At 35.7% G+C, this 27,897-nt stretch overlaps 1 protein-coding gene across 5 annotated transcripts; it reads left to right on the top strand.

Moving 5' to 3' along the window:
- Window positions 1–25: 25 nt before the first annotated feature.
- Window positions 26–27,897, top strand: LOC144016568 (CREB-regulated transcription coactivator 1-like). 5 transcript variants are annotated; one of them, XM_077517874.1, is made up of 15 exons: window positions 26–236; window positions 3,840–3,956; window positions 4,185–4,306; window positions 6,320–6,379; window positions 7,885–7,979; window positions 11,117–11,181; window positions 11,255–11,295; window positions 13,647–13,831; window positions 13,964–14,100; window positions 15,783–15,851; window positions 15,962–16,042; window positions 18,936–19,040; window positions 22,962–23,045; window positions 23,139–23,313; window positions 27,132–27,897. In XM_077517874.1, the coding sequence occupies exons 1-15, from the start codon at window positions 111–113 to the stop codon at window positions 27,335–27,337; spliced, it is 1,668 nt and encodes a 555-aa protein (XP_077374000.1). In that variant the 5' UTR covers window positions 26–110; the 3' UTR covers window positions 27,338–27,897. The 5 variants fall into 5 exon arrangements, with proteins under 5 accessions (XP_077374000.1, XP_077373990.1, XP_077373981.1 ...); XM_077517864.1 differs by having other exon boundaries at window positions 11,096–11,181; window positions 13,964–14,079; XM_077517855.1 differs by having other exon boundaries at window positions 11,096–11,181.

Genomic DNA, 27,897 nt, shown 5'->3' with positions numbered 1-27,897 from the left:
CTCCATTTTACTTTGGTATGGTCCCTGTCACCGGAAGTGGGTTACTTTGCCTCTGACTTGCCACTGAGCATCGTCGGAAAGCGGTGCAGCAGAGCACTGAGGGGCGAAACATGGCGACTCCGAACAATCCGCGGAAATTTAGCGAGAAGATCGCTTTACATAACCAGAAGCAGGCACAAGACACGGCGGCGTTCGAGGAAGTCATGAAGGACCTTAGCATTACTCGTGCTGCCAGGGTAAGGACGCCGTTTTGTGAAAACGCCTTCCGCCTCCTCACTTGTGTTCGTTTGTTGTGCTCGAACTGTCAAACGTGCTTGGAGAGGGAGTACGCAGGTAAACAATAACAAACGACCAACGCTAACAGATGGAGACATTTTGCCTTGTTGCTTTTTGAAGACTACCACTGTCAAGTGGTGAGGAAATGGCAGTAGTAAAAGTTGATTTGATTTTTGTCCCACGCAAGTGGGAGTAAAGGGGTGTGTGAGTGTAAGCGGTACCTTGACTTACGAGGTGAATTCGTTCCATCGTAACTCCATTTAATCAAATCAATATTCCAAGTTGAAATGAACTGAGATGGCACGAATGCGGTCCAGCTGCCTCATATCCACACAAATTTTATGTCACGTGTTATTAATAAAACAAAAACAATCCTGTACAGGAGGGCTGAATCTGAGAAACATTACAGTCCCTCTTCATTTGCTTTTGTAAAATATTTACTGGTATTTAAATTGTTAAGAGATTTAACATGGTGAGTGCAGTGTATTTGTGATTTTCAAGTATGGCAAACTGTGTTTATCCTGTAGTAGATTTTTTTTTTTTTTTTTTTTTTTGGTCTGACACATCCTGTGGCTTGTGCACACAGCATGATTGACAGCCACACACCAAAAGATGAAGCTTGTCAGATTATGTGGATTTTTAAGCCACATAAAGCATACGGGCCTCCATAATAAATCCCTTGAATGTTGGCCTGACTGTCGTTGAGTTGAGTGTGCATATTATGGGTACTATTTATAGTTTATTTATGCTTGAACTTGTGACGTGTAAAAAAAAAATAAAAAAAAATGGACTTTTGTGACAGTAATACATGATGTTTTGATTACAGTTATTTATTTTATGTCCTTGTCAAAGACAAATACAGAATATATATTTTTTTAATCTTTTAATATTTTGACTGTATGTGGAATGTGAATTGTGAAATGTTGCCACAATTTTTCCTGACGGTGTCGGTGCAATTGTGATGGTTATAAAAAGTATACACACCCCTGCCCTGTTCAAACGCTCGGTTTTTGTGATGTGAAGAATAAACACCTTCCCTGGGAGCACGTTCAAGTTGAAAAGCACTGGGCCTAAACTCCAGCCCTGCGGCACGCCACATGTGATTTGTGCTGCATACAATGTCAGCCTCTTGGATGGCTGAAAACGGACGAATTATTCTGCTTAATTCTCATTCCACAAACACAACATGAACCAGAATACCACGTTTAGGCTTGTGGGCCGACATAGAAACATACGTATTATTGCAAAGAACTGTTTGGACTTACATTTGGAATGCAACCAAGATATTTGGGCTCTCGAAGGTAACAACGTCACATGAGACGTCAACAACAGCTTACTAAGCATCAAATAAATCCTGCAGGGCGTGTTTTGATTTTTCTAGCCCACCTTCACCAGATGAAGACATGCGAGACATGTTGTCACTTGTCAATGTTAAGGTGCAGTGTTTTACTGTTTTCAGTTATACTGTAACTTCTCTTTATGCTTGTATGACAATTAAGAATGTTGTTGTTGCCATCACTTTAACTCTGAAATAGTTCTCATTCTGCTTCGATTCATTTCTATGAGATTTAAAAAAACAAAACAAATCCTAAATAGTGTTATGTTCGGCATTAGAAGTTCTATTCGGTGATGGCCTATAAATCTTTACGACCCCAACCACTCCCACCCCGCCCATCACAGTGGCAGATTGTCATATACTGTAGATCATAAGTCCTGCTGCAATTTACCAGATGTGATATGAGATGTCAATCTGTGATGATTTAGTCCGTTCGGATCTGCTATTTTGTTGTGTTTTGTTTTTGCAGGCAAAAGTGTCTAAATGTGGCCAGATATGTTTCGTGCGAAATAGCTTTATAGACAGAAATATTGTTTGGAAATGAATATTATTATAATACCATGCCAGAGATTTGTGTCCATTTCACAATACAGTTTATAGTGGAAAAATTATTTCACTAATTGTTAGAGCAGTCCTGGAACTTTTCTGACACACCTTGTAACCGTATGTCAGGGGTGTCCAAACGTTTTCATTTGAGGGCCACATACAGAAAATCAGAAGGACGCAAGGGCCACATAATGTTATGTTATGTTTTGCATATTTAGAAAAATGCTACAGTATATAAACCAATTTATTTGTAATATGGTGGTAGGGTTATTATAGTTTTGGAAATTTTCATTTTAGTTAGTTTTTATTAGTTTTCAGGGTGGTTCTGTTAGTTTTTATTAGTTTAGTTCTTTAAAAAATGCTTAGTTTTAGTTTGTTAGTTTCAGTATTAGTATTAGTTTTTTTTATGTGTATTACTTGTGCGCAATATTTTAAAAAAACACCATGGGAGCAACGTCATCTTTTGGTGCTTTTCTATTGGCTGTTGCTAGATGACGTCACTTCTGTGTGACATACTTTCAAACGTCATTATTGCGGTTTATATCAAAATAAATCTACTAAAAATCAAATTTAAAATCATCCCCAAAGGCTCATGTATTAAATTAATTACCAAAGACTAAAACGAAGGATGCTTGCTATAATTATAGTTAGTTTTAGTTAGTTTTGTAAACATAAAATGTAGTTTCGGTTAGTTTTCGTTTTTAAAAAGCATTTTCGTTTTTATTTTATTTTGATAACAATATTGTTTTTTGAATTTTAGTTATAGGTTTTTTTTTCATTCGTTTTAATGAACTAAAATAACCTTTAATGGCACCAGTTTTTCGATACCCTCACTTCTTACTTTGACCATCTCCAAACATTTTTGTTTTGTTTATTTTATTTGAACTGAGTCAAATGCCATTTTTAGCATAAGTCGCGGGACACTGAAAAATGGACGGCGGGCTGCAAATGGCCACCCGGGCCGTAGTTTGGACACCGATGCCATATGTGCTCACCATCTCATGGAGTGAGAATACAAAACAAACAATGCAAATGATTTTTTAATGTGGCCCTAATGGCAGTAATTCAACTTCATGAATCTATATTTTCACTGTTTAAACTTAACAAGTGAAATAAATTAATGGTTCTGCAATATTATATATATATTTTTTAGATGCACCTGTAGATAACATTTATTCGCATAGTAGCATAATTGCCTAAATGTCATTTTCAACTTCCTGCCTGTCACAATATTCACAAACATTTGTTTGAGGTTTTGGAATCTGCCTCTGCTTCATTCTCTCTGTTGCTGTGTTGTAGTTGAAAGGATTTGGACTGGCCTCTTTCTGATCCGGAGATCTTCTAATATGTAATCCTTTGTCAACAGAGCGATGAGTGAAAGACGTAAACTCTCAGATTGGAACTGGAGTTAAATGGACCGTTACCAGGCAAAGTCATTATTATTAGATTTTCTGCCCTGCCTAAAGTGAGCTTGAATAAGAAAATTTAATTGACCTGTTATGTCTCCCTGATGGGAAAGGGAACTGGATTCCATTTTGAAATAAATATCATCTGAGGGCTTTTGGGACTGCGCTTTCAGAATTAGCGTTGCCTGTTTCATCACACATTTCTGTCATCACTAGTGGTTGTAATTAGTTTAATTTTTTATATCTTTTTTTTTTCTTCTCTAATCTGTTTCCAGCTGAAATTGCAGACGACTCAGTATTTGCAGTTGGGACCGAACCGTGGGCAGTACTACGGAGGATCGTTACCGAATGTTAATCAGATTGGAAACACTACCGTTGATTTTCCTTTTCAGGTAAACCACTTTTTATTCTTTTTTTATGGTTTTCTTTTACTACTGAAATGAACACAAACCATCTACAAATAAAGCTACACCTTCAAATATATAGTCTAATAATATACAAGCATTAGTATAAGAAAGTATGCCTTTACAAAGATACATACACACAACTTGAGTCATTTGCACATTAAACGAAAAGATATCAAGGATCCCAACTTGTTGTCCTAATTTTGCTGTCATTAGAATTCAGGGATGGACGTGAACAGGTCATCGCGACACCACGGGCTGGTGGACAGAGTCTACCGCAACCGAATCGCTTCGCCCCATAGGAACCCCCTCACTGTTGACAAACATGGACGCCAGATATCCTTTGTGTTCTTGCTCTGTTGCGGATTTATTTGTGGAACATACCTATTTGTCTATCGCTGGGGGGGTGGGGGTGGGGATTAACTCATTTACTCCCAAAAACGTATAAATACGTTCTATTTTAAAAATTACCATGCTCCCAAAGATGTATTTATGCGTTTTGGCTTTGATGCAGCCTCTGAACTTAAGAGAATGCTTGAAGCAATGGTATTTATTACAAAAACGGCCAGCAGATGGTAGCAGAGTATAAGAGATCAAAAAGCTCTTTTCCCCATAGTTTTAAACAGATTTGTAAATAATGATGAAACTTAACCATATTTTAATGCTAATTGATGCAAAATGGAAAACGATAGAAACATACTTTTCTTCCCGATGAAAGAAGAGATGCTAATCTTTCTTTTGGTAGAGTCCATGTTTTTATAGCAATAGGACACAACATTTTATGGGCCTTGCAAAATCATTCAAAATCCAGTAAAATAGCGAAAATGTCCTGGGAGTGAATGAGTTAATGGAGTTTTTCCAGTGTACTTTCTCACTCATGCCCTCGCATATGGGAAAGGAGAACCACGGTGTTTGATTTTTGATTGCTTGTTTGTTTTTTGTTTGTTTGTGTTCAAATAGATTTAAAGTGTATTTAAAAACGTGAGGATTAAAACTGTATAAAAAGTGTTTTTAGTGCTGTCAAGCCACGATTTTTTTTTTTTTTTGTAACTAATTAATCTCGCATTTTTTTGCAATTAATCACGATTAACTCTTTCACTCCCAGCCATTTTCACTGAAGCAACCCCCTTCGCTCCCAGCTGTTTTACTGGATTTTGACCGATTCTGCAAGGTCCACAGAATATTCTGTTCTATTGCTCTAAAAACATGGAACCTACCATAAGAAAGGTTATAGTCTCTTCTTTCATCAGGAAAAAAAAGTATATTTGAATCTGTTTCCTTTTTAATTAGCAATTAGCATTAGATTATAGATACGTTTCATCATTATTCACAAACCTGTTGAAAACAGCTTGTTGCACATGGCCAGGGCTGAGCTCTTATACTCTGCTGCCACCTGCTGGCCGTTTTTTGTAATAACTACCATTTCTTTCAGCAACCTCTTCATGTCAGAAGATGTATCAAAGCCTTCTGTATTATCTAGCATTTAAAAAATATTTACATATATACATATATATATATATATATATATATATATATATACATATATATATATATATATATATATATATATATATATATATATATATATATATATATATATATATATATATATATATATATATATATATATATATATATATATATATATATATAAACCTTATAAATACATATTTGAGAGTGCGGGACAAAGTATTAAAAAAACGTATTTAAACGTTTTTGGGTTTAAATGAGTTAATCACATTTTTTTTTACTGCTTCTACTTTTTTCTTCAAAGTTTGTAACAGATTTTTACTTGAGTAAAATCTTGTAATTAATGTAAAATTATCAAATACAATTTAAAATCAAAGGCTTTTTGAATACCTTTCTTTGATACTTGACTAGAATATTCCTCCCATAAAATAAAACTGTTAAAACAAAACATCTGTTTTCCCATACAAACATTGCTCGGAACTTCTCGCTTCCAGGTTTAGTCGTGTCCACAAACAGGACTTCAGAAGGATGGTTGAACTTGAGCAGGGTAGTTTTTGCTCTGAAATAACTAATATGCTATTTGAATTTGGCTTAGTAAAGTGCACAAATCGCTTGAGAATTCTCGAACAAGCGTCAAATAAAACTGAAAATAAAACTAACCCGTAGTCCGTGTTTGTCCATCTTTACGCCAGTGGTAAAGTTTGGCTGCAGGTTACAGGCCATAACAGGAAGTAAATGAAACTGGGTCAATTTTTTTAACGCGCTAAAGAATTTAACCAATATCCAAAGTTGACATTTTAATTTTGACAGCCCGTACTTTGAGAGTCTGTCGTTTGTCTTGAACGATTGCAGTGTTATTTTCTTAACCTTCGGCGTCACATCGACAGCTGTCCGTATGGTTCGGTATATTTGTCACCGCCACCTGATACCAGCTGGAGGAGGTAAGCGGCTCTCCGCGTGATTGCGTGTCCTCCTGTGTGCTCTTTGTACGGTCATCGTCGTAAATCCCTCACATTTCCTCTCTAGGAATTACAGCTGCCTAAATGTCATTTCTCAAATTACAGACAGGAAAAGTATGTACAGTTTGAACATTAACACTGAGCTTTGAAATACTTCAATAATTCAATTCAAATGAGTATTGTACGTTTAAACGAAAAAAAAAAAAGACTTGAATAAATGTTTGTAAACAAACAGTTCTGTCAATTTAATACAACTGAACTGTATGTAACAATTAAACTGCATTGGATTAAAAATAATTACAAGATACTGTAATTATGCATAGTTTGGACATTTAATTCAGCGATTCTTTCATGTACCTCTAGAGGGAGCCTGCGTATCATTATGTACCATTATCAGTTGGAGGGGCTTGCAGGCCATCTCACAACATTTATTGTTTGTTTTAATTTATTGTAGGGCTGCTCGATTATTGAAAAAATAATAATCATGATTATTTTGGCAATAAGTGAAATCATAATTATTCAAACGATTATTTATTTTTTGGTACAAAACAAGAAAATGTTTAAGCATTTAAAAATATTAAGACCAACACTATAATTATGTTAGTTCCTTTTGGACCAAACAGAATTTATAATAATATTTATTTATTTATTTACTTATTTATTTATTTATGTTGGCAAAAACTTGAAGTTGGATTGCAGCTTGTGCGCTGTGCAGTCGGACGATCATTTATTTTTTGGTTCAAAACAAGAAAATATTTAAAAATATTAAGACCAATTAAAAAATAGAAACACGCTAATTATGTAGATTCCTTTTGTATCAAACATAATTTATAATAATATATATTTATAATATATATTTATTTATGTTGGCAAAAACTTGAAGTTACTGTACAGTATCGGACTCTCATTTATATTTTTTGTACATAGCAAGAAAATGTTTAAACGTAAAAACAAATGAAAAAATATTAAGACAAATAAAATTATTCGAAACACTATTATGCAGCTGCGATTGGCTGGCAACCAGTTCAGGGTGTACCCCTGCCTGCTGCCCATAGCCAGCTGGGATAGGCTCCAGCACCCCCCGCGACCCTTGTGAGGAACAAGCGGTTCAGAAAATGGATGGATGGACAATTATGCAAGTTCCTTTTGGATGAAACAAAATTTATTACATTTGTTATTTTAAAATTTAAAAAAGGTGCAAATGTATAAATTTAAACAATTAAAAAATGTGTAATAATAATAATTGTTTTTACGATTATACTGATTTTGTAATTGTGGAGTATTATAATTGAAAGAAATTGTAATGGTATTTTGATTAATTACACAGCCCTATTTTTTTTGTGTCCAGTGATTGTCATACTAAATTTGGATCATGTATGTGCGTAAATATAAATAGACTGGCAAAAATAAATAAATATTGGCACCAAATTCGGAATGGGCACTAATACCAGCAGTATGAATCCAACCAGTCTGCTTTGTGTTTGCAGGACAAACTCTGACTCAGCGCTTCACCAGAGCACATTCGCTCCCGGCCAGCAGGCCTCATTCATGGGCGGGTCACAGGAGCTCCAGCCCAAGCGAGGTACACGTGACCCAAATAATGACTGAGTAGAACACATTTGGTTCTAATGTGGGTCAAAAGTAGACTTTAAAATGGTGTCGGACCAATTTATCAAGCACATCAAAATCAGTCAATGAAGCACTTGCATTATTTTTCGTATATTATACTGGAGTGTTTTTTGAAGGGGAAAAAAAACGCTACGTGAACAACTTCATATTACACAATCAGTTTATAAGATTTTAGGGTGGTTGAGACCCTTTAACCCACCAGAATAATATTTAGATAAGCTGTACTGCTACTGTACTGTACGGGAGCCCCTCTGGTGTCAGGGTCTGAATTTTTATTTATTTTTTGCTAATCTGTACCCACAGTTTAGTAAACTGTACCCACAGTTTAACAATCTGTACCCACAGTTTACTAATCTGTACCCACAGTTTAGTGAAGTGAAGTCAGCCCCGAGTGTAAATGCTTTCAAATCCAGGTTAAAAACTTTGCTTTTTTCTTATACCTTTGATTAGGGACTTTTAAACAGCTTTAATTAAGTGTTTTTTTAATTATTATTTTTATTTTTATTTTTATTTTTATTTTTATTTTTATTTTTATTTTTATTTTTATTTTTATTTTTATTTTTATTTTTATCATTATCATTTTAAACTTCCTTATGTTAAATTTTTTAAAGTTTGTTGAATAATGTTTTAAGATTGTTAGTTTGTAACCTATTTTCATTTATTTTTCTTCCTCTGAATGTTAACTACTGTTTCTTGATGCTTATGTGTTGTCTTTCCTCGTGTAAAGCACATTGAGTTGCCTTGTGTATGAAATGTGCTATACAAATAAACTTGCCTTGCCTTGCCTTGCCTAGTAAACTGTACCCACGGTTTAGCACTTCTGTGGCGTTTTGTAATACGCATGCGCACGCAACGTTCGAGTGGTTGCTTGACACGAACGGCTGTTTTTTTGTTTTGTTTTTTTTTATCTTAAACTAGAGACTAGTTTTGGCAGCTTAACGATGCATTCGGATGACTGGATGACGGAAAGATGAAGTTTCTTTAGCCAAGTATGGCGTATTAATTGCGGAGTACAACAAAACACGTCTGCATTTCAACAGCCTTCAGGCGTAACGCGGAAGTAAAAGAAAGAAAGAAAGAAGAAAAGTGTTCGAGTGCCTCACAGTGGCACAAGCGCAACATTACACATCAACTGAATACATAAGTCTACAGTTTAAGATGAAAAGTTCGAACGTGCGTGCGCTTGCGTATTACATAACGCCACAGAAGAGCTAAACCGTGGGTACGGTTTACTAAACTGTGGGTACAGTTTGCTAAACTGTGGGTACAGATTAGCAAAAAAAATAAATAAATCACACCCTGACACCAGAGGGGCTCCGTAGTACTGTACTGTAAAGCTGTGTTAATTATGTCAAAGAAAACTAAACAAAAATAATTTCGTCAACGCACATTTTTCACCGGACTAAAACTAGACTTGACCAGACTAAAACCGTCATTAATAAACAATAACTGTGACTAAATCAGTCTGCATTTTCGTCGACTAATGAAGATGAGACGAAAATGTATTTCACTTAATAAAAACTGGCCTAAAATCTATTGACATTTTAGTCCATAAACAAAAACGAGACGAAATTTTATGATTTTTGTAAAATCCTGTCTCTGCTAATCTGTGACACTGTCATGTGACACACAGAGACACACCCCCTTTCAAATCTGCAGCTAGCGAGCGCAACATGCACAAACATGGGACAGACAGGATGAAAGACTGTGAAATGTAAAATAAATAAATAAATAAATTATAGTTATCTTAACATTAATCCAATGTCCATAAAGTTCAACAATGGTGCTAACGCTAAGCAATGCTGACTAATATACTAACTTGTAGCATGGAGGCACTGTAATTGTGTGTCAAGTTGTTTTTCATCAAAAAAGATGAGAGAAAATTTGATGTGAAATAGTCTTAGATCCAAAATGAATAAACATAATCTTGTGACAAAAAAATATACAGGGGTAAAATGATTGTCCTGACTACAACTAGACTAAAAGTGTTTTTGTTAACTAAAAATATGTTTTCTTGGACTAAAATAAAGACTAAAATGTTACATTTATAATCCACTAAAAATGCACTAAATAAAAACGGGAGGGGGTTGACTAATTACGATAAAAACTAACAGACGGCTGATAAAATTAACACTATTGTACAGTATATAAAACAAATGTATTAGGAGAAGATGTCATTTAGTATATGCTAGGGCTGTACAATATTGGAAAAACATGCGATATAATATTGATAATTGACAATATTGATATTATTGTGATATTTAACATGTACCTAAAGAAATGACATTTTTATTATCTAATGAAAGAATTACATTTTTTTTCATGCGGCAAAATAATCCAAATCAATGTATTCTTAATTAATTGTAATGACCTCTCGATATTGTTGGATGGCAGTGCACATTTTCTATGTTTTGCATTTGCATTATTAGGGTTGGAACACCCATGGAACTAGGGGCGTGTAAACCAAATAAAAAGAGATGGTGAGGGGGGGATTTTTTTTCAGCAGTAGTGAATTGTATCAGTCAGTTCCTCTCCTCTCTCCTCGCGAGCCTTGAGCTGAGTGTCTTCTCTCCTTTTAAGTCCATCCATCCATCCATCCATCCATTTTCTTGACCACTTATTCCTCACAAGGGTCGTGGGGAGTGCTGGAGCCTATCCCAGCTGGCTTTGGGCAGTAGGCGGGGTACACCCTGAACTGGTTGCCATCCAATCACAGGGCACTCCTTTTAAGTCATGTTTAATAAATGTCAAACAGGTAAACCAGACAGTCTGACTGGTCAAATTCAGATAAAAGCATAAAATTCAACATCAAACTTATTGCATGTCTTTGCGATATGCATATTGCATAGGCCAATATCGCGATATTGATGTTTTTTCGATATATTGTGCAGCCCTAGTATATGCCATGGGTTGCAGGCCACAAATAGCCCCTGGGCCGTAGTTTGGACACCACTGCTCTAGAGCGTAAATAAACATTTTTTAGATATTCCAAGTGACTAAGAATGTGCCTTTTCTATTTCCTCTTTTTTTTTTTTTTTTTTATTTTTTTTTTTTTTTTTTTCCTGGCAGTTCTGCTACTAACTGTACCAGGATCGCAAATTGTCAAACAGAAGGCTGAAGAAGAAACACAAAAACGGAACTGGGACTACAAAAAGGTGCACCGTCTACTATTTTCTATTTCGTGTCAATTTTAATCTGGTGAGGTCTACATATCTTTTCTCCTTTTAGGATGTTTCAAGATCCAAATCGTATGAAGTTCCTGGAATCCAGTGAGTTCTGTGTCGTTTTTTTTTTTTTGTTACATTGGCATATTTGATGACGCATTTAGTGCAAGTTGGATATGATGGTTTATATTTCTTGAGTTATTTGTAATTTACGCAACTGCTTTACACCCAAATGTTCCTGTAGAGATTTTCATGAAATATTGGCCTTGGGGTAATCAGCACTGCTTTGTATGAGTGATAGACCGATATGTTTTTTTCATGGCCAATACTAATTGTGAGTAGTCAAGGAGACCAATAACTGATATCTCAATCCAATATTCATTTGCAGTAAAAGAGAAAATATCCCAGAGTCAGCATCATTTTTTATAAAGTGGAAATTTAAATAAATTCCAAAGTGAAAAGTGTATCTCATTGAGGGACAAACGCATGCGAATGTAGCTAATTTGGGGTTTTCGTCTGCGTCCGTAAAAAATCAAATGATTACATTTTTTTAATCAGATTAATCACATTTTAGATTTTCGATTAATCACGTAATTAAAAAGGCTTTTTAATCAACATTTTTTTTGCCCGCCATATTTGAAGAGCACCTGTTATGTGTTAATTCTTTCGACATTTAATGTTGTGAGGACATCTTCAATGTTTTTTTTTATCCACTGCACATGCTCATTCTCCTCTCTTTTTTTTTTTAAATCAGTTAATTATTTGCATACTATAAAATGAAAAAACATTGACCCCAGTAGTTTGACAAGAACAAATATTCTGAATCTTATATGCAAACATTTATTAAATGCTTTACTTTAAAGCATGTAGTAAACTGTGCGACCTTTAACATAATCATCTGCTGTCAAGCTACAGGATCATTTGCGGTCAAAATTAATAGTGTGATTAATAGGTCTGTAACGATAACGGCAATATCGCGATATCAAAACTGCCACAATATATCGTCGTCGTCATGTCACGATATTAAAAGCAGCACATCTGTTGAAAAGGGATACTTGACTCATTGAACAATTTTCAGCAGTGAAAAGTTAATATTTTGTCCAGAATTAATGTGGTAACTTCATTATTTTTCATGTACAATTAATACCTTTAAAAGGTAATTTTTCTACTTGCTGTCGACTGATGATGACATCACCTGTGCTGAGGAAGTAGGTTACGGCCAATCATGGCTCACCCGTTTTCTGGGTTTGGTCAGCAAACTGAGCCATGATTGGTCGTTACCTACTTCCTCAGCACAGGTGATGTCATCATCAGTCGACAGCAAGTAGAAAAATTACTTTTTAAAAGGTACTAATTGTACATTGAAAATAATGAAGTGACCACATTAATTATAGACAAAATATTAACTTTTTACTGCTGAAAATGGATCAAAGAGTCAAGTATCGCCTTTAAAGTCGGGTTGATTTCCATTTGAGCAGTTCTAGCAACCTCTGGTGGCTAGTTTTTTTAGTGCAGTTTAATTTTCACAAGGCATGTTTTGGCCCTTATAAGTTTAAAATCCACGCTAAATGGTCAGTTGAACGTCATATGGACCTCAATGTGTGCTTGCATTAGGAAGTCAGTGCCTCAATTTATGTTTTTATATATAATATTTATAATGTTTTTAATTTATGTATTGTACAAAAGCACAATATGGGGGGGCTTAGTATGAGTTGTTTTTTTTTGTTTTTTTTGTTTTTTGTTTTTTTTACAATATTTTGACCTTTTTTGTTTCGCCAACCTCCCCACAATATTGTGATCATTATCGTATCGTGGCCTTCATATTGTGATATCATATCGTGATATTTGGATATCATTACATCCCGAGTGATTAATCTACGTTTAATACATGATTAATACAATTTTTTTTATTATTTTTTTTATTAATCAATGAGTTAACACTTTAACTTTGACAGCACTAAAAGGTTTCAAAAGACCTTCGGAGACAGTAAAAAAATGTCTGAATATGTTCGTGTTAAGTAAAAACTGTCTGTGAACATCTTACAAATCCTGATGAAAACCCTCAAATTCGCTACGTTCGCAAGCATTCATCACTCAGTGAGATACCAGTCAAACTGTCAAAATGCCAAATATCGGCACGATAATTGGTCTATCCCTACTTCTACAAATATCGTTATGAAATAAACGTGAGTTAGCTACAATTTTGGGGGTAAATACAGTAAGTGAACACCTTGTTTACAGATGATGATTCTAACACTGCATTGGTGCCTTCAGATTTGAACAAATTATTTATGTATTCATTTATTGACGTAGAAAATGTTTGTTTTTCTAAACCATTCAACTCTAATTTCAAGGTGCTGCTCTGTTGTAATTTCTTCCCCTTTAAAACATCAATTTGAACTCGAACCATCTCTTTTTTTTTTTTTTTTTTTTTTTTTTTTTTTTTTTTCCGGCAGCATATATCCATCATCAGAGCAGCATCTCAAACCAGTTGCTCACAGCACTGGTGGTTCTCTACCTGACCTGTCTAACATCCAGTTCCCTCCTCCGCTGTCCACCCCGCTGGACTCAGACGATGCGGCGGCCGCCCTCTCGCTCGGCTCTCCCAGCAACAGCGCGCAGGTGCTGGATAAAACACAAGGTAGCCAAACAGTCATGAACAAACACCTCCAGTGCATTATCCCGCCTTGAACACATTTTTAGGTGCTGATTGCGACGTGTGAGTGCTGTTGAAAACTACATTTCCATGTCTTTGTTTTTGTACACTGGGTAGGAGTGAACGCCTCTCAGCCCGCAGTAACCATGGAGACGCAGTCTGGGCTGGATCCTTTCGTTCTTAACACGAGAGACCTTCACCAGCAGCAGAACTCGCAACACTCGCCGACATCGGTACCTCTCCCTCTTTCTCAGGTACACCTGAGACCTTGTCAAGTGTTGTTTTGTTTTTGATAATTCCATAATTTAAAGGGGAATGTGCTATGCAGCCCCACTAGTCTAAATACGGTATTTTGGTTTATTTTGCACAAGTGGAATATGAGTTCAGCAGCAAAAATCAACAGTTTTTTTTATCAATATAAGGCGGCCATTTTGCCACTTGCTGTCGACTGAAGATGACATCACACTTGCTCCGGTCTCAAGTAACAACCTATCATGGTTCAGTTTCAGAAAATAGGTGAGCCAATCACAGCACAGCTTCAGAAAAGAAGTGATCTGTGATTGGTTGTTGCCTGAGGCCTAAGCAACTGTGATGTCATCTTCAGTCGACAGGAAGTGGCAAAATGGACGCCCCGAGATGGATAAAAATGGCTGGATTTTGCTGCATAACTCATATTCCACAAATGTAAGATTAATCAGAATGTCATGTTTAGACTAGTGAGGTCACATATAACATATTATTGTCAAGAAATATTTAACGTTGACTTCCCCTTTAACTCATTCGCTCCCAGCCATTTTCACTTCGCTCCCGGCTGTTTCACTGGATTTTGACTGATTTTGCAAGGCCCACAGGATATTGTGTTCTATTGCTATAAAAACATGGATCCCATCAAAAGAAAGATTAAAGTCTCTTCTTTCATCAGGAAAAAAGTATATTTGTATCTGTTTCCGTTTTGCAGCAGTTAGCATTACAATATAGATAAGTTTCATCATTATTCACAAACCTGTTGAAAAAAGAGCTTGTTGCAACATGGGGCTGATCTCTTATACTCTGCCACCTGCTGGCCGTTTTTGTAATAGCTACTAGGGTTGGGAATCTTTGACTGTCTCACGATTCGATTACGATTTTTGGGACTACGATTCGATTCAGAATCGATTTTCGATTCTTGATTCAAACGATTTCCGATTCAAAATGATTTGATTTCTGCTTCAATTTACAGATATGCACAACATTGTCATGCTCTACTCCAGTCTGCTTTGCAAGACAAAATAACAAATAGAGACATTAAAGTGTTTTTTTGTTTTTTGTTTTTTTTGTTTAAACATTTATTAATTTTGTATTGTAAGTGCCTTTTTCCACAAAAACAGCATGTGGGCTACAACTGCGTTTTCCCCTTCTTCTTCATTTCTAATTTAAATAAAATCAATTTTTGGATATTAATATTGATTCGATTCGATAAATAAATGAGAATCTCAATTCTTTTATGAATCAATTTTTTTTGGCACACCCTTAATAGCTACCATTGCTTTAAGCGACCTCTTCATGTCAGAAGTTAAGTTTCATCATTTTTCACACATCTAGTTATAATTGTGAGTAATTGAGCTTTTTTCAACATGGCCCTGGTTGCTCTCCTCCTGCTGCCACCTGCTGGCAGTTTGTGTAACAACTACAATTTCTGCAACCGTTCTTTGCAGTTGAGAGGCTGCATCAAAGCCTTCTGTATGCATTTAAAAAAAAAAAACAACAACAACAACGTATAAATACGTCTTTGGGACACTTAAAACATTTAAAATAAAACATATTTATACGTTTTTGGGAGCAAATTAGGTAATATGACATTAGATTGATACATTGACTTACAAGTATTTTGTTCCATGACTAAGCTTTGAAATTAATTCTTTCTGGCTAAATCAACACATTTTGTTTTTACTTACAGGTTGCAATCAACGCCATGAACCTTGAGCAGCAGTTATCCCAGTACGCCTTCTTCAACCAGAACCAGCCTGTGAGTTTCTTGCACAGGTTTTGTCATGCACTCGCTAATTGTGACGTGAAACAGAGTGATAGCCAATTAGTAAACAACCTGAAGCTTGAAGTTGTTGTTGAATTTTCCAGAAAACATCCTCCGTGACCTCCTGCGCCCCGTCAGACAATCAGATGTCCTCACAATGCAACATAGACATGGACATGAACACGGTAAGGTGTGGATGCGTCGCTTCCATCCTGCGGGGAACCACTGGAATCGTTTTCTTTTTCAAAATGCTTTTCACTGACTTCACACAGACTTTTGCCAGACATCAAAGCGCAAAACGCAACCTGCCTTACACATCAAGTAATCCGAATGATTTTCGCAAAGCTTTGCTTCGCCTTCAGATCTGAGCGGCTCTTTGCATGTTGCGGAGAGGATGCGTTATGCGGATGATGGAACCTCTTATTTTCTCTTCATCTCGGTTGAAGGGGTGGGCAGCATGGCGTCGAGGGGAAAGATTGTGAGCAAACCAAAGTAGGACTGGCATCAGGCTTTCCTGTCATTTAGCCATGATTAAAGGTTGAGTTTGCAGTCGGGAAGCTTGCGAGCATGATTTGAAGATACGCTAGCCTCACTTTACTCTGTCATCACCCACTCACGTATCGGCCCCAAATAAAACCCGAGCTCGCTAACATGCCAACACGTCGAGGCAGATATATTGCATGACTTCACACTGCAGGTCTTAATGCTCAAATCCGATTTGTTTGGAAAAGCTCATATTGGACTTTTGATGACGTAGAGGTCGGATATATGCAACCTGATCTGCGGTCACATTGCAAAAATTCGGATATGTATCCGATCTAGAACCACATATGAAAGCGACCCAGGTGGGATATGAAAAAATCGGAAATGAGACGTTTGCATTTGGGCAAAGAAATCCGATTGGGGTCGCATTTGCCTGCGGTGTGACTGTATGAAGCCTTATTTATGATTAACTCATTTGCTCCCAATAACGTGTACTACGTTTTGTTTTTTTAATGTTTTAAGTGTCCCAAAGACGTATTTATACGTTTTTTTTGTTTTGTTTTGTTTTTATGCTAAAGCATACAGAAGGCTTTGATGCAGCCTCTCAACTGCAAAGAACGGTTGAAGAAATGGTAGTTATTACACAAACGGCCAGCAGGTGGCAGCAGAGCAAAGGAGATCAACCAGGGCCATCTAGAAAAAAAGCTAAATTACTTACAATTTTGAATAGATTTGTGAAAACTGATGTAACTTAGCTCTCTTCTAATGCTAATTACTGCAAAACGGAAACAGAAAGAAACTTACTTTTTTTCTGATGAAAGAACAGACTTCAATCTTTCTTTTGATAGGTTCCATGCTTTTATAGCAATAGAACACAATATTCTGTGGGCCTTGCAAAATCAGTCAAAATTCAGTAAAACAGCCAGGAGCGAACGGGATTGCTTCTGTGAAAATGGCTGGGAGTGAATGAGTTAAGTATTGCCAAAAAATGAAATGTTAACAGTTTGATGTTGATGTAGATATAAAGCACAAGAGAGGCACTCATTTTTATTTCCTTCTTTTAACTTTTGTTGTTAACCAGAGTTAAATAATCGACCAAGAAGCTATAAAGTAAAATTTTTATTTATTCTCTAGATAACTTCCAGTATAAAGTTTCTGTAAATTGATCACAAAATAGGGTTGTGCAATTAATCAAAATTCAATTACAATTTCAATTATTACACTCCACAATTACAAAATCAGCATAATCGTTGATAATCGTCAGCATAAAAAAAGAAAAAAAAAACAACAACTTTATTAACTCTTTTACTGCCACACGTTATCCAAAAAACAACCACTCGCGTGCCAGCCGATTTCGAGCATTTTAACTCATCTTTCAAGGCAAACAGAATATTGTGCACTATTACTACATAAACAGGGTGGATACCACATGAAAGATCGCGTTCCATTCTTTCATTAAAAAAAAAAAAGTTAATTTCTCCCTTATTTCGTTCTTTAGTAATCACCATTTGAAAATAGGTCATTTGATTGACAATCAAGCGAAAATCAAAAAATTAGAAAACATACTTTTACATTAGATCCATTTTGTGCACAACAACGACTTTGATACGAATATTTTTTTGTTTAGTGACGGTCTATGAATTTGATTTAATGGGACAAAGGCTTTGATCATTCACGTCATCCTTGAAAACGTTCCGTCATGTTTCATTGTTAATTCCATACAATTTGATCCCATTGAAAAGAGGTAAAATGCTGCCATCTGCTGGCCGTAGTTAGTGGCTGATTTTGATTCCACAATCCATTGAACAGGCAGCGCTCCATTTGACGTTGCACTTCCCATTGATTTAAAAAAAAAAAAAAAAAAAAAAACGAAGTTGACGTCATTTAACGTTTATACATTGTGATTTTATTAATTGTTATTAAACGTTTTCGGCAGTAAAAGGATTAATAAAGTTTGGAGTTTTTTTTAATTTTATTATTATACATTTGCACCTTTTTTAAATTTTAAAATAACTAATATAATAAATTTTGTTTCATCCAAAAGGAACTTGCATAATTATAGTGTTTCAAAGAATTTTGTCTTAATATTTTTTATTTGTTTTTTACATTTCAACATTTTCCTGTTTTGTACCAAAAAGTAAATGATCGTCCTACTGAGTGCACATGCTGCACTTGAACTTCAAGTTTTTGACAACATTAATAAACATATAAATTTGGTCCAAAAGGAACTTACATAATTAGAATGTTTGAATTTTTTTTAATTGGTCTTAATATTTTTAAATTCTTAAACATGTTGCTGTTTTGTACCAAAAAACATTTGAATAATCGTGATTTCAATTATTGCCAAAGTGACTGTGATTATTATTTTTTTTCCATTATTGAGAAGTCCTATCACAAAATTTGCACCCCCAAGCAGTCTGACTTCTGTTATATTAATGTGATCACTTTGTGTTGTCCCCACAACGCAGCTTTGAGCATTGCGTAACTATGAGGTGTTCCTCTGTGCTAGCTAGACGAAGTCGGCTCCATTTCGGCCTCACCGATACATCACCGGTAATTTTTCTGAATGACTCAAAACATATCCTCTTGTATCAGGCCTGCCCACTTCAACAATATCGCAGTAGGGTGGGATCCTCTGCCAATCAATCTCCGACCTCCCCCATCTCCAATCAAGGCTTCTCACCTGGAGGTTCGCCTCAAGTAAGGGCGAGCTGCATTGCCAGCTTTGTGTTCGAAACGTCACCCGCCCCTGAGATTGTGGTTGTCGGAGTCTGTGGCTGCCCCCTAGCTGCGTTGTTCATGATTACAGCAGATCTGGGCAAAGGGAATAAACAGGTATAGGTATGAATAAATTATAATAATATTTATAATTTATTTAAATATTAATCATATTGATTTTTAATATCTTATTATATTAATATTAATATTAACATTATAAAATATTGATATAATAATAATAATAATAATAATAATAATAATAATAAAATATATAGGTATGAAATTCCTTTGTGAGACATGGCTTGGGATCCGCAAAACAATTGGCAATATATTATGTCATATCATTGGAAAAAAAAAAAAAAAAAAAAAGTATACCTACTTCTGGGGATCGGCATCCTCATTAAAGAAACACTTTAAAGGGATACTTGGCTCATTGAGCCATTTTCAGCAGTAAAAAGTTAATGTTTTGTCTATAATTAATGTGCTAACTTTATTATTTTTCATGTACAATTAATACAGTGCTTCTCAATTATTTCCTGTCATGCCCCCCACCCCCCCCCCCCCCCCCAAGAAGAAACATCTCTTTTTTTTTTTTTTTCTGTGTGCAAAGCGTGCATGTTCAGTGCAAATAAAACCCCTACACTGAGCGAATGCTGCCTGCGCACACTCTGCCAATAATGAGAGCGCCACTGCCCCCTAATGTAGTGGAGGTGCAATTGCACTTTATTCTAGGACAGTAAAAAAAAAAATTTTTTTTAATTAAAATTGTCCAATTAAGAGAATTTTCTCAAGAAGATCTTTTGGTGTTGTTTTGAAAGATGTTATTGATGACTATCTGGTTAACGCTATTCTTATCCTGGGAGACTTTTTTTCTACACAAATGTAAATTCTTGAAGGTGAAACCAAATTTCTGCTATTTTCACAACGAGTTTGTTTCTTTTTTGAAAAGCCTTAGACTGATGAAAAATAGGAATGCTATTAAACTTGTTTGTATAATTGACAAATACATGTTAATTGAAAAGCCCTAGGTTTTTTTTAAAAAAAAATGTTTTTTTATATTGTTTTATTTCATTTTTGTCATAGAATTTTGTAGTGTGTTTTCATAAAAGCCATAATGTTGTATATACTGTATTTGTTTTTCATATAGATGTGTATGTTTGAAACATTTGTGCAATTAAAAATTAATAAAAAAATAAAAATAAAAAAAAGTAATCTTTCTACTTGCTGTCGACTGATGATTACATCATCTGTGCTGAGGAAGTAGGTAACGACCAATCATGGCTCAGTTTACTGACCAAACCCAGAAAACAGCTGAGTCATGATTGGCCGTTACCTACTTCCTCAACACAGGTGATGTCATCATCAGTCGACAGCAATTAGAAAAATTACTTTTTAAAGGCATTAATTGTACATGAAAAATAATGAAGTTATCAAATTATTTCTGGACAAAATATTAACTTTTAACAGCTGAAAATTCTTCAATGAGTCAAGTATCCCTTTAAATGAATTACGCCTCCTTACTTTTAAACTTTGGGCTAGTTAAAAGCGCTTATAACAAAAGGTTTTTTTTCGAGAACAAAAAGCATATTTTTACAGGAAGATAGTTCTTTGTTGAGAATAAATGCATCTTTTATAGAATAAAAGGCATAATATGAGAATCAAGTTGCATTTTTAAAATTCACTTGCTAAAAAATATTTCACTTTCTTCCCTGACTAAACGTTAGCTATCATAATACAGTATTACGACTTTTATCATGAAGACAAGATGGCTTTATTCTTTTTACCCTGATAAATCACAATACAAATTTTTTCCTCTAAAAAAAATACTGTATATTTTTAATGTATTAGTCACTATGACTTTTTAGTTACAATGTAACTCATAGGCGTTAATGTATGTTCAATTGGCATTAAGATTATGAGGGGTACTAGTACAAAATTGTAGATTTACAAATCTGTTTGTATTTTTGTTTTGAATTTAATTTACTGTTCCACCAATACCCACCCCCATTTCATATCTGCATTTCCAAGCCTAATTTGGTGTTGTTTTGCCCAGATGTGTCTATTTGTGATAAGATGACGTAACGCAGCAAAAGTGCTGGACCTTCTTCCCTTCTGCTTTGTGCTTCTCCGCCGTGTCCCCTCCCTAATACACCCGAGAATATGAAAATGGTTTTTACACAAGCTATGGGGATTTTAGCCACTGCAACAGGAAATGGTAATCCCTGTGGAAGTCTGGTTTTTTTTTTTTTTTTTTTTTTTTTTTTTATTCTGCTGTGTTAATCATTCTCACGGATGGATCTTAACAAATTGGATCTTAACAAATTGGATCTTAAGAAATTGAGCCTGGCTTTTCTGGGTGTTGCATTGAGATAAACACGGCTCACGGTTGTTGATCATAATCTGCAACTCCCAAGCACTTGCATACTGCCCAGAGCCAGCTGAGATAGGCGCCAGCAGCCCCCGCGACCCTTGTGAGGAATAAGCGGTCAAGAAAATGGATGGATGGATGGATATATATATATATATATATATATTTTGTCCAGTTGTGCAGTGTTATGTTATAAATGTTTATGCACTTTAATTTGTCTCACAATGTTTATAGTTAAAAAGCTAAGAGGCAGTGAGGCACAATGTAGAAATTTGTACATTGTACATGTTTTGGCATTAAATAAACGCATAATTAGACATTTTCCTTTTTATGGGCATTTGTTGGCTTTTTCAGTCACATGTGATATATTGCTAAAATTGTTTTTGACAATATATCAAAAATCGTAGATATCGTGTATCGTGATATTATCGATATCATGGATCAAATATCGTCACAGTATCGAATCGTGGTTTACCCGTATCGTCCCACCCCTAATGACTAAAGCAATTATGCCATTAGGCTAAGGACAGGTAATTCGGAAACGGGACTGGTGTTGATAAATGGCTGAGAAAGGTCATGACATTAACCACATTCTTTATTTGTGGTATGTGTATTATAAGAGTGTTTGAGCCACGCTGAAAACATATTTTGAAAATATACCACAAACAGTCATAACATGAGACAAAAAAGACGGAACATTTTCGACAGTTTTATTTTTATTGAGATAAAAGTACGGTAATTAAATTATTTATTTATTTTAATGACCTAATTATTGCAATGTTACAATTTTAATCTTAAAAACACAGGACAACGATATCTGGTAAAATTGCAAAATTTATGCTTGTGGATATATATAGATTTTTTTTTTTTTTTCAATGTAGCCTGAATACTCAAATACTATTTTGTTTTGATTTAGAAGACCAAAAAAAAAAATGATGCCAAAGTATTAGTTAATTAATACAAATGCTGGTGTTGGTATTTTAGCTAGGGATGTAACGATATCCAAACATCACGATACGATATTATCACGATATGAAGGTCACGATACGATAATTATCACGACATTGTGGGGGCGTTGGCGATATTTAAAAAAGATCACAATATTGTAAAAAAGAGAGCCAATACTAAAAAAATGTGCTTTTGTACATAACAGCAATGCATATAAACCACCTACAATCGCTAATAACAATATTGAGGCACTTAATTGGTAATGCAAGCACACATTGATCGCTTCACAAGCAAATTAGGTTCCCCTTCATCTGACAATTAGCATAGATTTTAAACATAGAAGGCCAAAACATCCCTAATGAAAATTAAATTGTACTAATAAACTAGCCACTAGAGGGTGCAAGAACTTCACAAATGGAAATCAACCTGACTTTCTTAACAAATGTTCCTTTTAAATATTGTGAACATAACGACGGCGATATTGTGGCAGTTTTAATATCACAATATTGCCCTTATCGTGACATCGCTAATTTTAGCCTACTTATCCTGAGCGAAACATGTTTATTTTGTTGTGTGTTTTTTGGCAGCAAAACTCCATACTAGGCAGTGTCTTTGCAGACTTCTACGACCAGCAGCTTCCGTCCATTCAGGCCAGTGCTCTCTCTCAACAGGTATGCTGCCTCAATGGGTTCCTTAAAAATATTTTCAAGAAGTTACAGAACCCCTGCACTGTTGTATTGTTTCTTCCTCATTGCGGTTGCCAGCTGGAGCAGTTCAGCATGATGGAAACGCCCAGCAACTGCGGCGGCTTCAACAACCAGACCTCCACACTCAACCACTCCCAAGCCCTGATGATGGGCTTGTCTGGCGGCTACTGTAACCTCCAGGGATCTCCCGGCTACAGTAGTCATGGCAACATCCCCAACATCATTCTCACAGGTGCGCTTCATATCCCATACTAAGAAATAGGAATGTAACGATACATCGAAAATTTTATGTCAAAGTAAACTTGATTGTAAATTTGATTTTGATTTGATTCGCCTCAAACAAGCACAGCAATACAAACAAAACAAAGGAAAGAAAAAAAAACACAACATGCAAGTTTGAGAAGGGCAGAAAGAAGTAAAACGTATCAAGTTCGACCCCTTTGCACAATTTAGAATCAGGATTCATAAAGTCGTATACAGTTAGGCCCAAAAGTATTTGGACAGTGACACAATTTTCAGGATTTGGTCTCTGCATACCACCACATTGGATTTAAACGGAAACAAGTACAATGGAATTGAAGTGCAGACTTTAAGCTTTAATTCAAGAGGTTGAACAGAAATATATGATTAAGCATGTGGGAATTGTAGCTATTTTTATGCAAATGCTCCTTATTCCTGCGGCTCAAAAGTAGTTGGACACATAAACATAACCTAAGTAAAATGGTACTTTTCAATATTTTGTTGAGAATCCTTTGCAGGCAACAACTGTCTGAAGTGTGGAACCCATAGACATCGCCAAACGTTGGCTTTCCTCCTTTGTGGTGCTTTGCTCGGCTTTTACTGCAGCTGTCTTCACTTGTTGTATCTTTGAACGTTTTTCTGGCTTACATTTTGACGTGAGAAAGTGAAATGCATGCTCGATTGGTCACAGATCAAGTGATTAACTCCACCATTGAAGAATATTCCACTTCTTTGCTTTAAAAAAAAACCTCCTGGGTTGCTTTTGCATGTTTTAGTATGTTTTGGATCATTGTCGCTACTATGAAGCACCGTCCATTCGTCCAATCAACTTTGCTGCATTTGACTGAATCCGAGCAGAGATGATATCCCGATACACTTCAGAATTCATCGGGCTGCTTCTGTCTTTTGCCATATCATCAAAAAACACAAGTGAGCAAGTGCCATTGCAAGACATGCATGCCCATGCCATCACACGAACACCACAGAAGATGTGGTGTGCTTTGGATCATCAGCTGTTCCAATTCTTCTCCAAACTTTCCTCTTCTAGTATCATTCTAGTACAGGTTGATCTTAGTCTCACCAATACTGTTCCAGACCTGGACTGACTTAGTCAGGTGTTTGTTTTTTGTTTTTTGGGCAAAGTCAATTCTGGCCTTTCTATTTTTGAGGCTGATTAACTCATTCACTCCCAGCCATTTTCACAGAAGCAATCCCGTTCGCTTCCCGTTCGTTTTACTGGATTTTGACTGATTTTGCAAGGCCCACAGAATATTGCGTTCAATTGCTATAAAAGCATGGAACCTATCAAAAGAAAGATTAAAGTCTCTTCCTTCATCAGGAAAAGAAAGTATGTTTCTATCTGTTTCCGTTTTGCAGCAATTAGCATTAGAAGAAGAGGAAGAAGTTTCATCAGTTTTCACAAATCTATTCAAAATTGTAAGTAATTGACCTTTTTTTTTCTACATGGCCCTGGTTGATCTCCTTTGCGCTGCTGCCACCTGCTGGCCGTTTGTGTAATAACTACAATTTCTGCAACCGTTCTTTGCAGTTGAGAGGCTGCATCAAAGCCTTCTGTATGCTCTAGCATAAAAAACAAAAACAAAAAAACGTATAAATACGTCTTTGGTACATTAGAACATTTAAAAAAACGTATTTACACGTTATTGGGAGCAAATGAGTTAATGGTCTGCGCCTTGTGGTGAATTTGTATTTACTCTCATGATGTTTTCTCTTTATGGTCGACTTACATATTGATGTGCCTACTTCTTGGAGATTGTTCTTCATTTGAATGGATGTTGTGAAGGGTTTTTCCTTCACCATGGAAAGGATTCTGTGATCATCCACCACTGTTGTCTTCCATGGATGTCCAAACCTTTTTGAGTTCACAAGCTCACCAGTGCATTTTGTTTTTCTCACAATGTACCAATCTGTTGATTTGGCCACTCTCAACATTTCTGCTCTCTCTTTGATGGTTTGGTTCTTTTTTGTCAGCCTCAGGATGGGCTGTTTCACCCCGATTGAGAGCTCCTTTGACAGCATGTTGTGTGTTCACAGCAACAGCTTCCAAATGCAAACGCCACACCGAGAATCAACTCCAGACCTTTTAACTGTGCATTTGATGACAATTTAATGAAGGAAGGGCCCATGTTTTGATTTTTTTTTTTTTTTTGCAGCCTTTTGAGTCAATTGTCCAATTACTTTTGGTCCCCTGAAAAAGAGACATTTTAAAGTGCTGTAATTCCTAAACCCTTGCTCCAATTTGGATGTCAATGCTCTCAAATTAAAGCAGAGTCTGCACTTTAATTCTAGATTGATTATATGATTGTATCCTGGATATGTTTTCGTCAACAGCTAAAATAACAAAACTTGTGTCACTGTCCAAATACTTTTGGGCCTAACTGTATATGTATTTCAATACATTTTAGAAGATTAAAAGAAGTTTAAGGACACATCTGTAATAGTAAAAGAATCAACACGAATCCTCAACAGCTTTTAGAGCAGGGGTGTCCAAACTACGGCCTGGGGGCCATTTGCGGCCCGCCGTCCATTTTTTAGTGGCCCGCGACATATGCTAAAAATGGCATTTGACTTAGTTCAAATAAAATAAAAACAAAAATGTTTGGAGATGGTCAAAGTAAGAAGGGAGGATGTCGGAAAACACAGGTGCTATTAAAGTTTATTTTAGTTAACTAAAACTAACGAAAAAACTAAAATTCAAAACTACAATTTCGTTCACGAAATTAAAAAAAAAACACGAAGATGCTTTTTAAAAAAGAAAACTAACTGAAACTACATTTTATGTTTTCAAAACTAACTAAAAATAAAACTATAATTATAGCAAAAATGTCCTTCGTTTTAGTCTTTGGTAATTAATTTAATGCATGAGCCTTTGGGGATGATTTTAAAAGTGATTTTTAGTAGATTTATTTTGATATAAACTGGAATAATGACGTTGCGCCCATGGTGTTTTTTTAAATATTGTGCACAAGTAATACACATTTAAAAACAAAACAAAAAAAAACAAAAAACTAATACTGAAACTAACTAAACTAAAACTAAGCATTTATTAAAGAACTAAAACAAATTTTTTTAAAAAACTAACAGAACCACCCTGAAAACTAATTAAAACCAACTAAATTTAAAAAAACAAAACTCAAAACAAAATAAAAACTAAAATGAAAAATTCCAAAACTATAATAAACCTACTGCCATATTACAAATAAATTGGTTTATATACTGTAGCATTTTTCTAAATATGCAAAAGCACAAATAAATTATTTGTACAATTTTTAAGACTAAACACAATTTCTCTTCATAACATTATGTGGCCCTTGTGTCCTTCTGATTTTCTGTATGTGGCCCTCAAATGAAAAAGTTTGGACACCCCTGAATTAGAGCTTCATTCTTTATAGTATCTGTCTCGCTGTACAAAGCTGAGAACATGTTGGGAGGGCAGAATATTAACCTTAACCACAAAACACTGAAAAAGAGACAAGAATGTAGTTAAACAATCAAAATTATGAGTTAATTTTTTTTTCATGTTGTTGTTGTTGTTTTTTTAATAGAGTTACAAAAACCATATATGTAAACATGTTTTGCTTACCAAATGAATCATTTTGTGTTGGAAAAAAAAAAAATCAAAGAAAAAATCGAATCGGGCTTGAGTGAATCGTTACATCCCTAGCGAGAAATACACCCAAGTTTTACAGCTCGTTTGAGCTTATTTGTTCAAATTAATATACAAACAACAAAGTACAACAAAAAAAGAAGAACAAATCTCATTTCACTTTGTGTTTGGCTCCGATCTAGCAAGTGGAGAGTCTCCTCCCAGCCTGCCTAACGACCTGAGCGACTCCCTGTCAACGGACGTCAGCTTCGACGTTGACGGCCATTTCCCACTGGACGACCTCAAAATGGACCCTCTGACACTTGATGGCCTGCACATGCTCAATGACCCGCACATGGTGCTCGCCGACCCAGCCACAGAGGATGCCTTCCGACTGGATCGCCTCTGAGAGGATCGATCGCCACATTGACGCCCGGAAGAAAACTTTTTTTTTTTTTTTTTTTTTTAAAGAGAGCGGCCAGCTTCACTTCTTCTGAACTGGGAAAGTGGCAACATCCGAAAAGGTTGAAGGTACGAATTCTGTTCGTGGTTCCGGCCACATTTTTTTGGGGAGTGACTTGTGATCAGTTGGTGAAAGGTTTTTAAAGGAGTAACGTCAAACTGACAAGAGAATGTAAAGCAACAACAGCGGCATATCGCGGGGACGCAAAATGGCGGACAACCCAAAACTCAAAACCGCCATCCCTCCATTTTCTATTGTGCTTATCCTCATTAGGGTCACGGTTGAGGCCGTCTTAGCTTTCCTTTTTTTGGGGCGAGAAGTGGGGTCCAGCATGAACTGTTTGCCAGCACTGTGCATATTTATCTAATAACATGACATTAAATATTTTCATGAAATACATCATACTAAATGGATTATGTGCAGATTGCTGCAGACATGTTTTGCTAGGTCAGCAACCTTTACTGTCAAAAGAGCCTTTTAGGCCAAATAAATGACAAAAAAATGTG

Source organism: Festucalex cinctus, chromosome 1 (genome assembly GCF_051991245.1).
Source record: "Festucalex cinctus isolate MCC-2025b chromosome 1, RoL_Fcin_1.0, whole genome shotgun sequence".
Classification (NCBI taxonomy): Eukaryota; Metazoa; Chordata; class Actinopteri; order Syngnathiformes; family Syngnathidae; genus Festucalex; species Festucalex cinctus.
The sequence above is the reverse complement of the archived record's forward strand: the minus strand, read 5'-3'. Positions and strand labels throughout refer to the sequence as shown.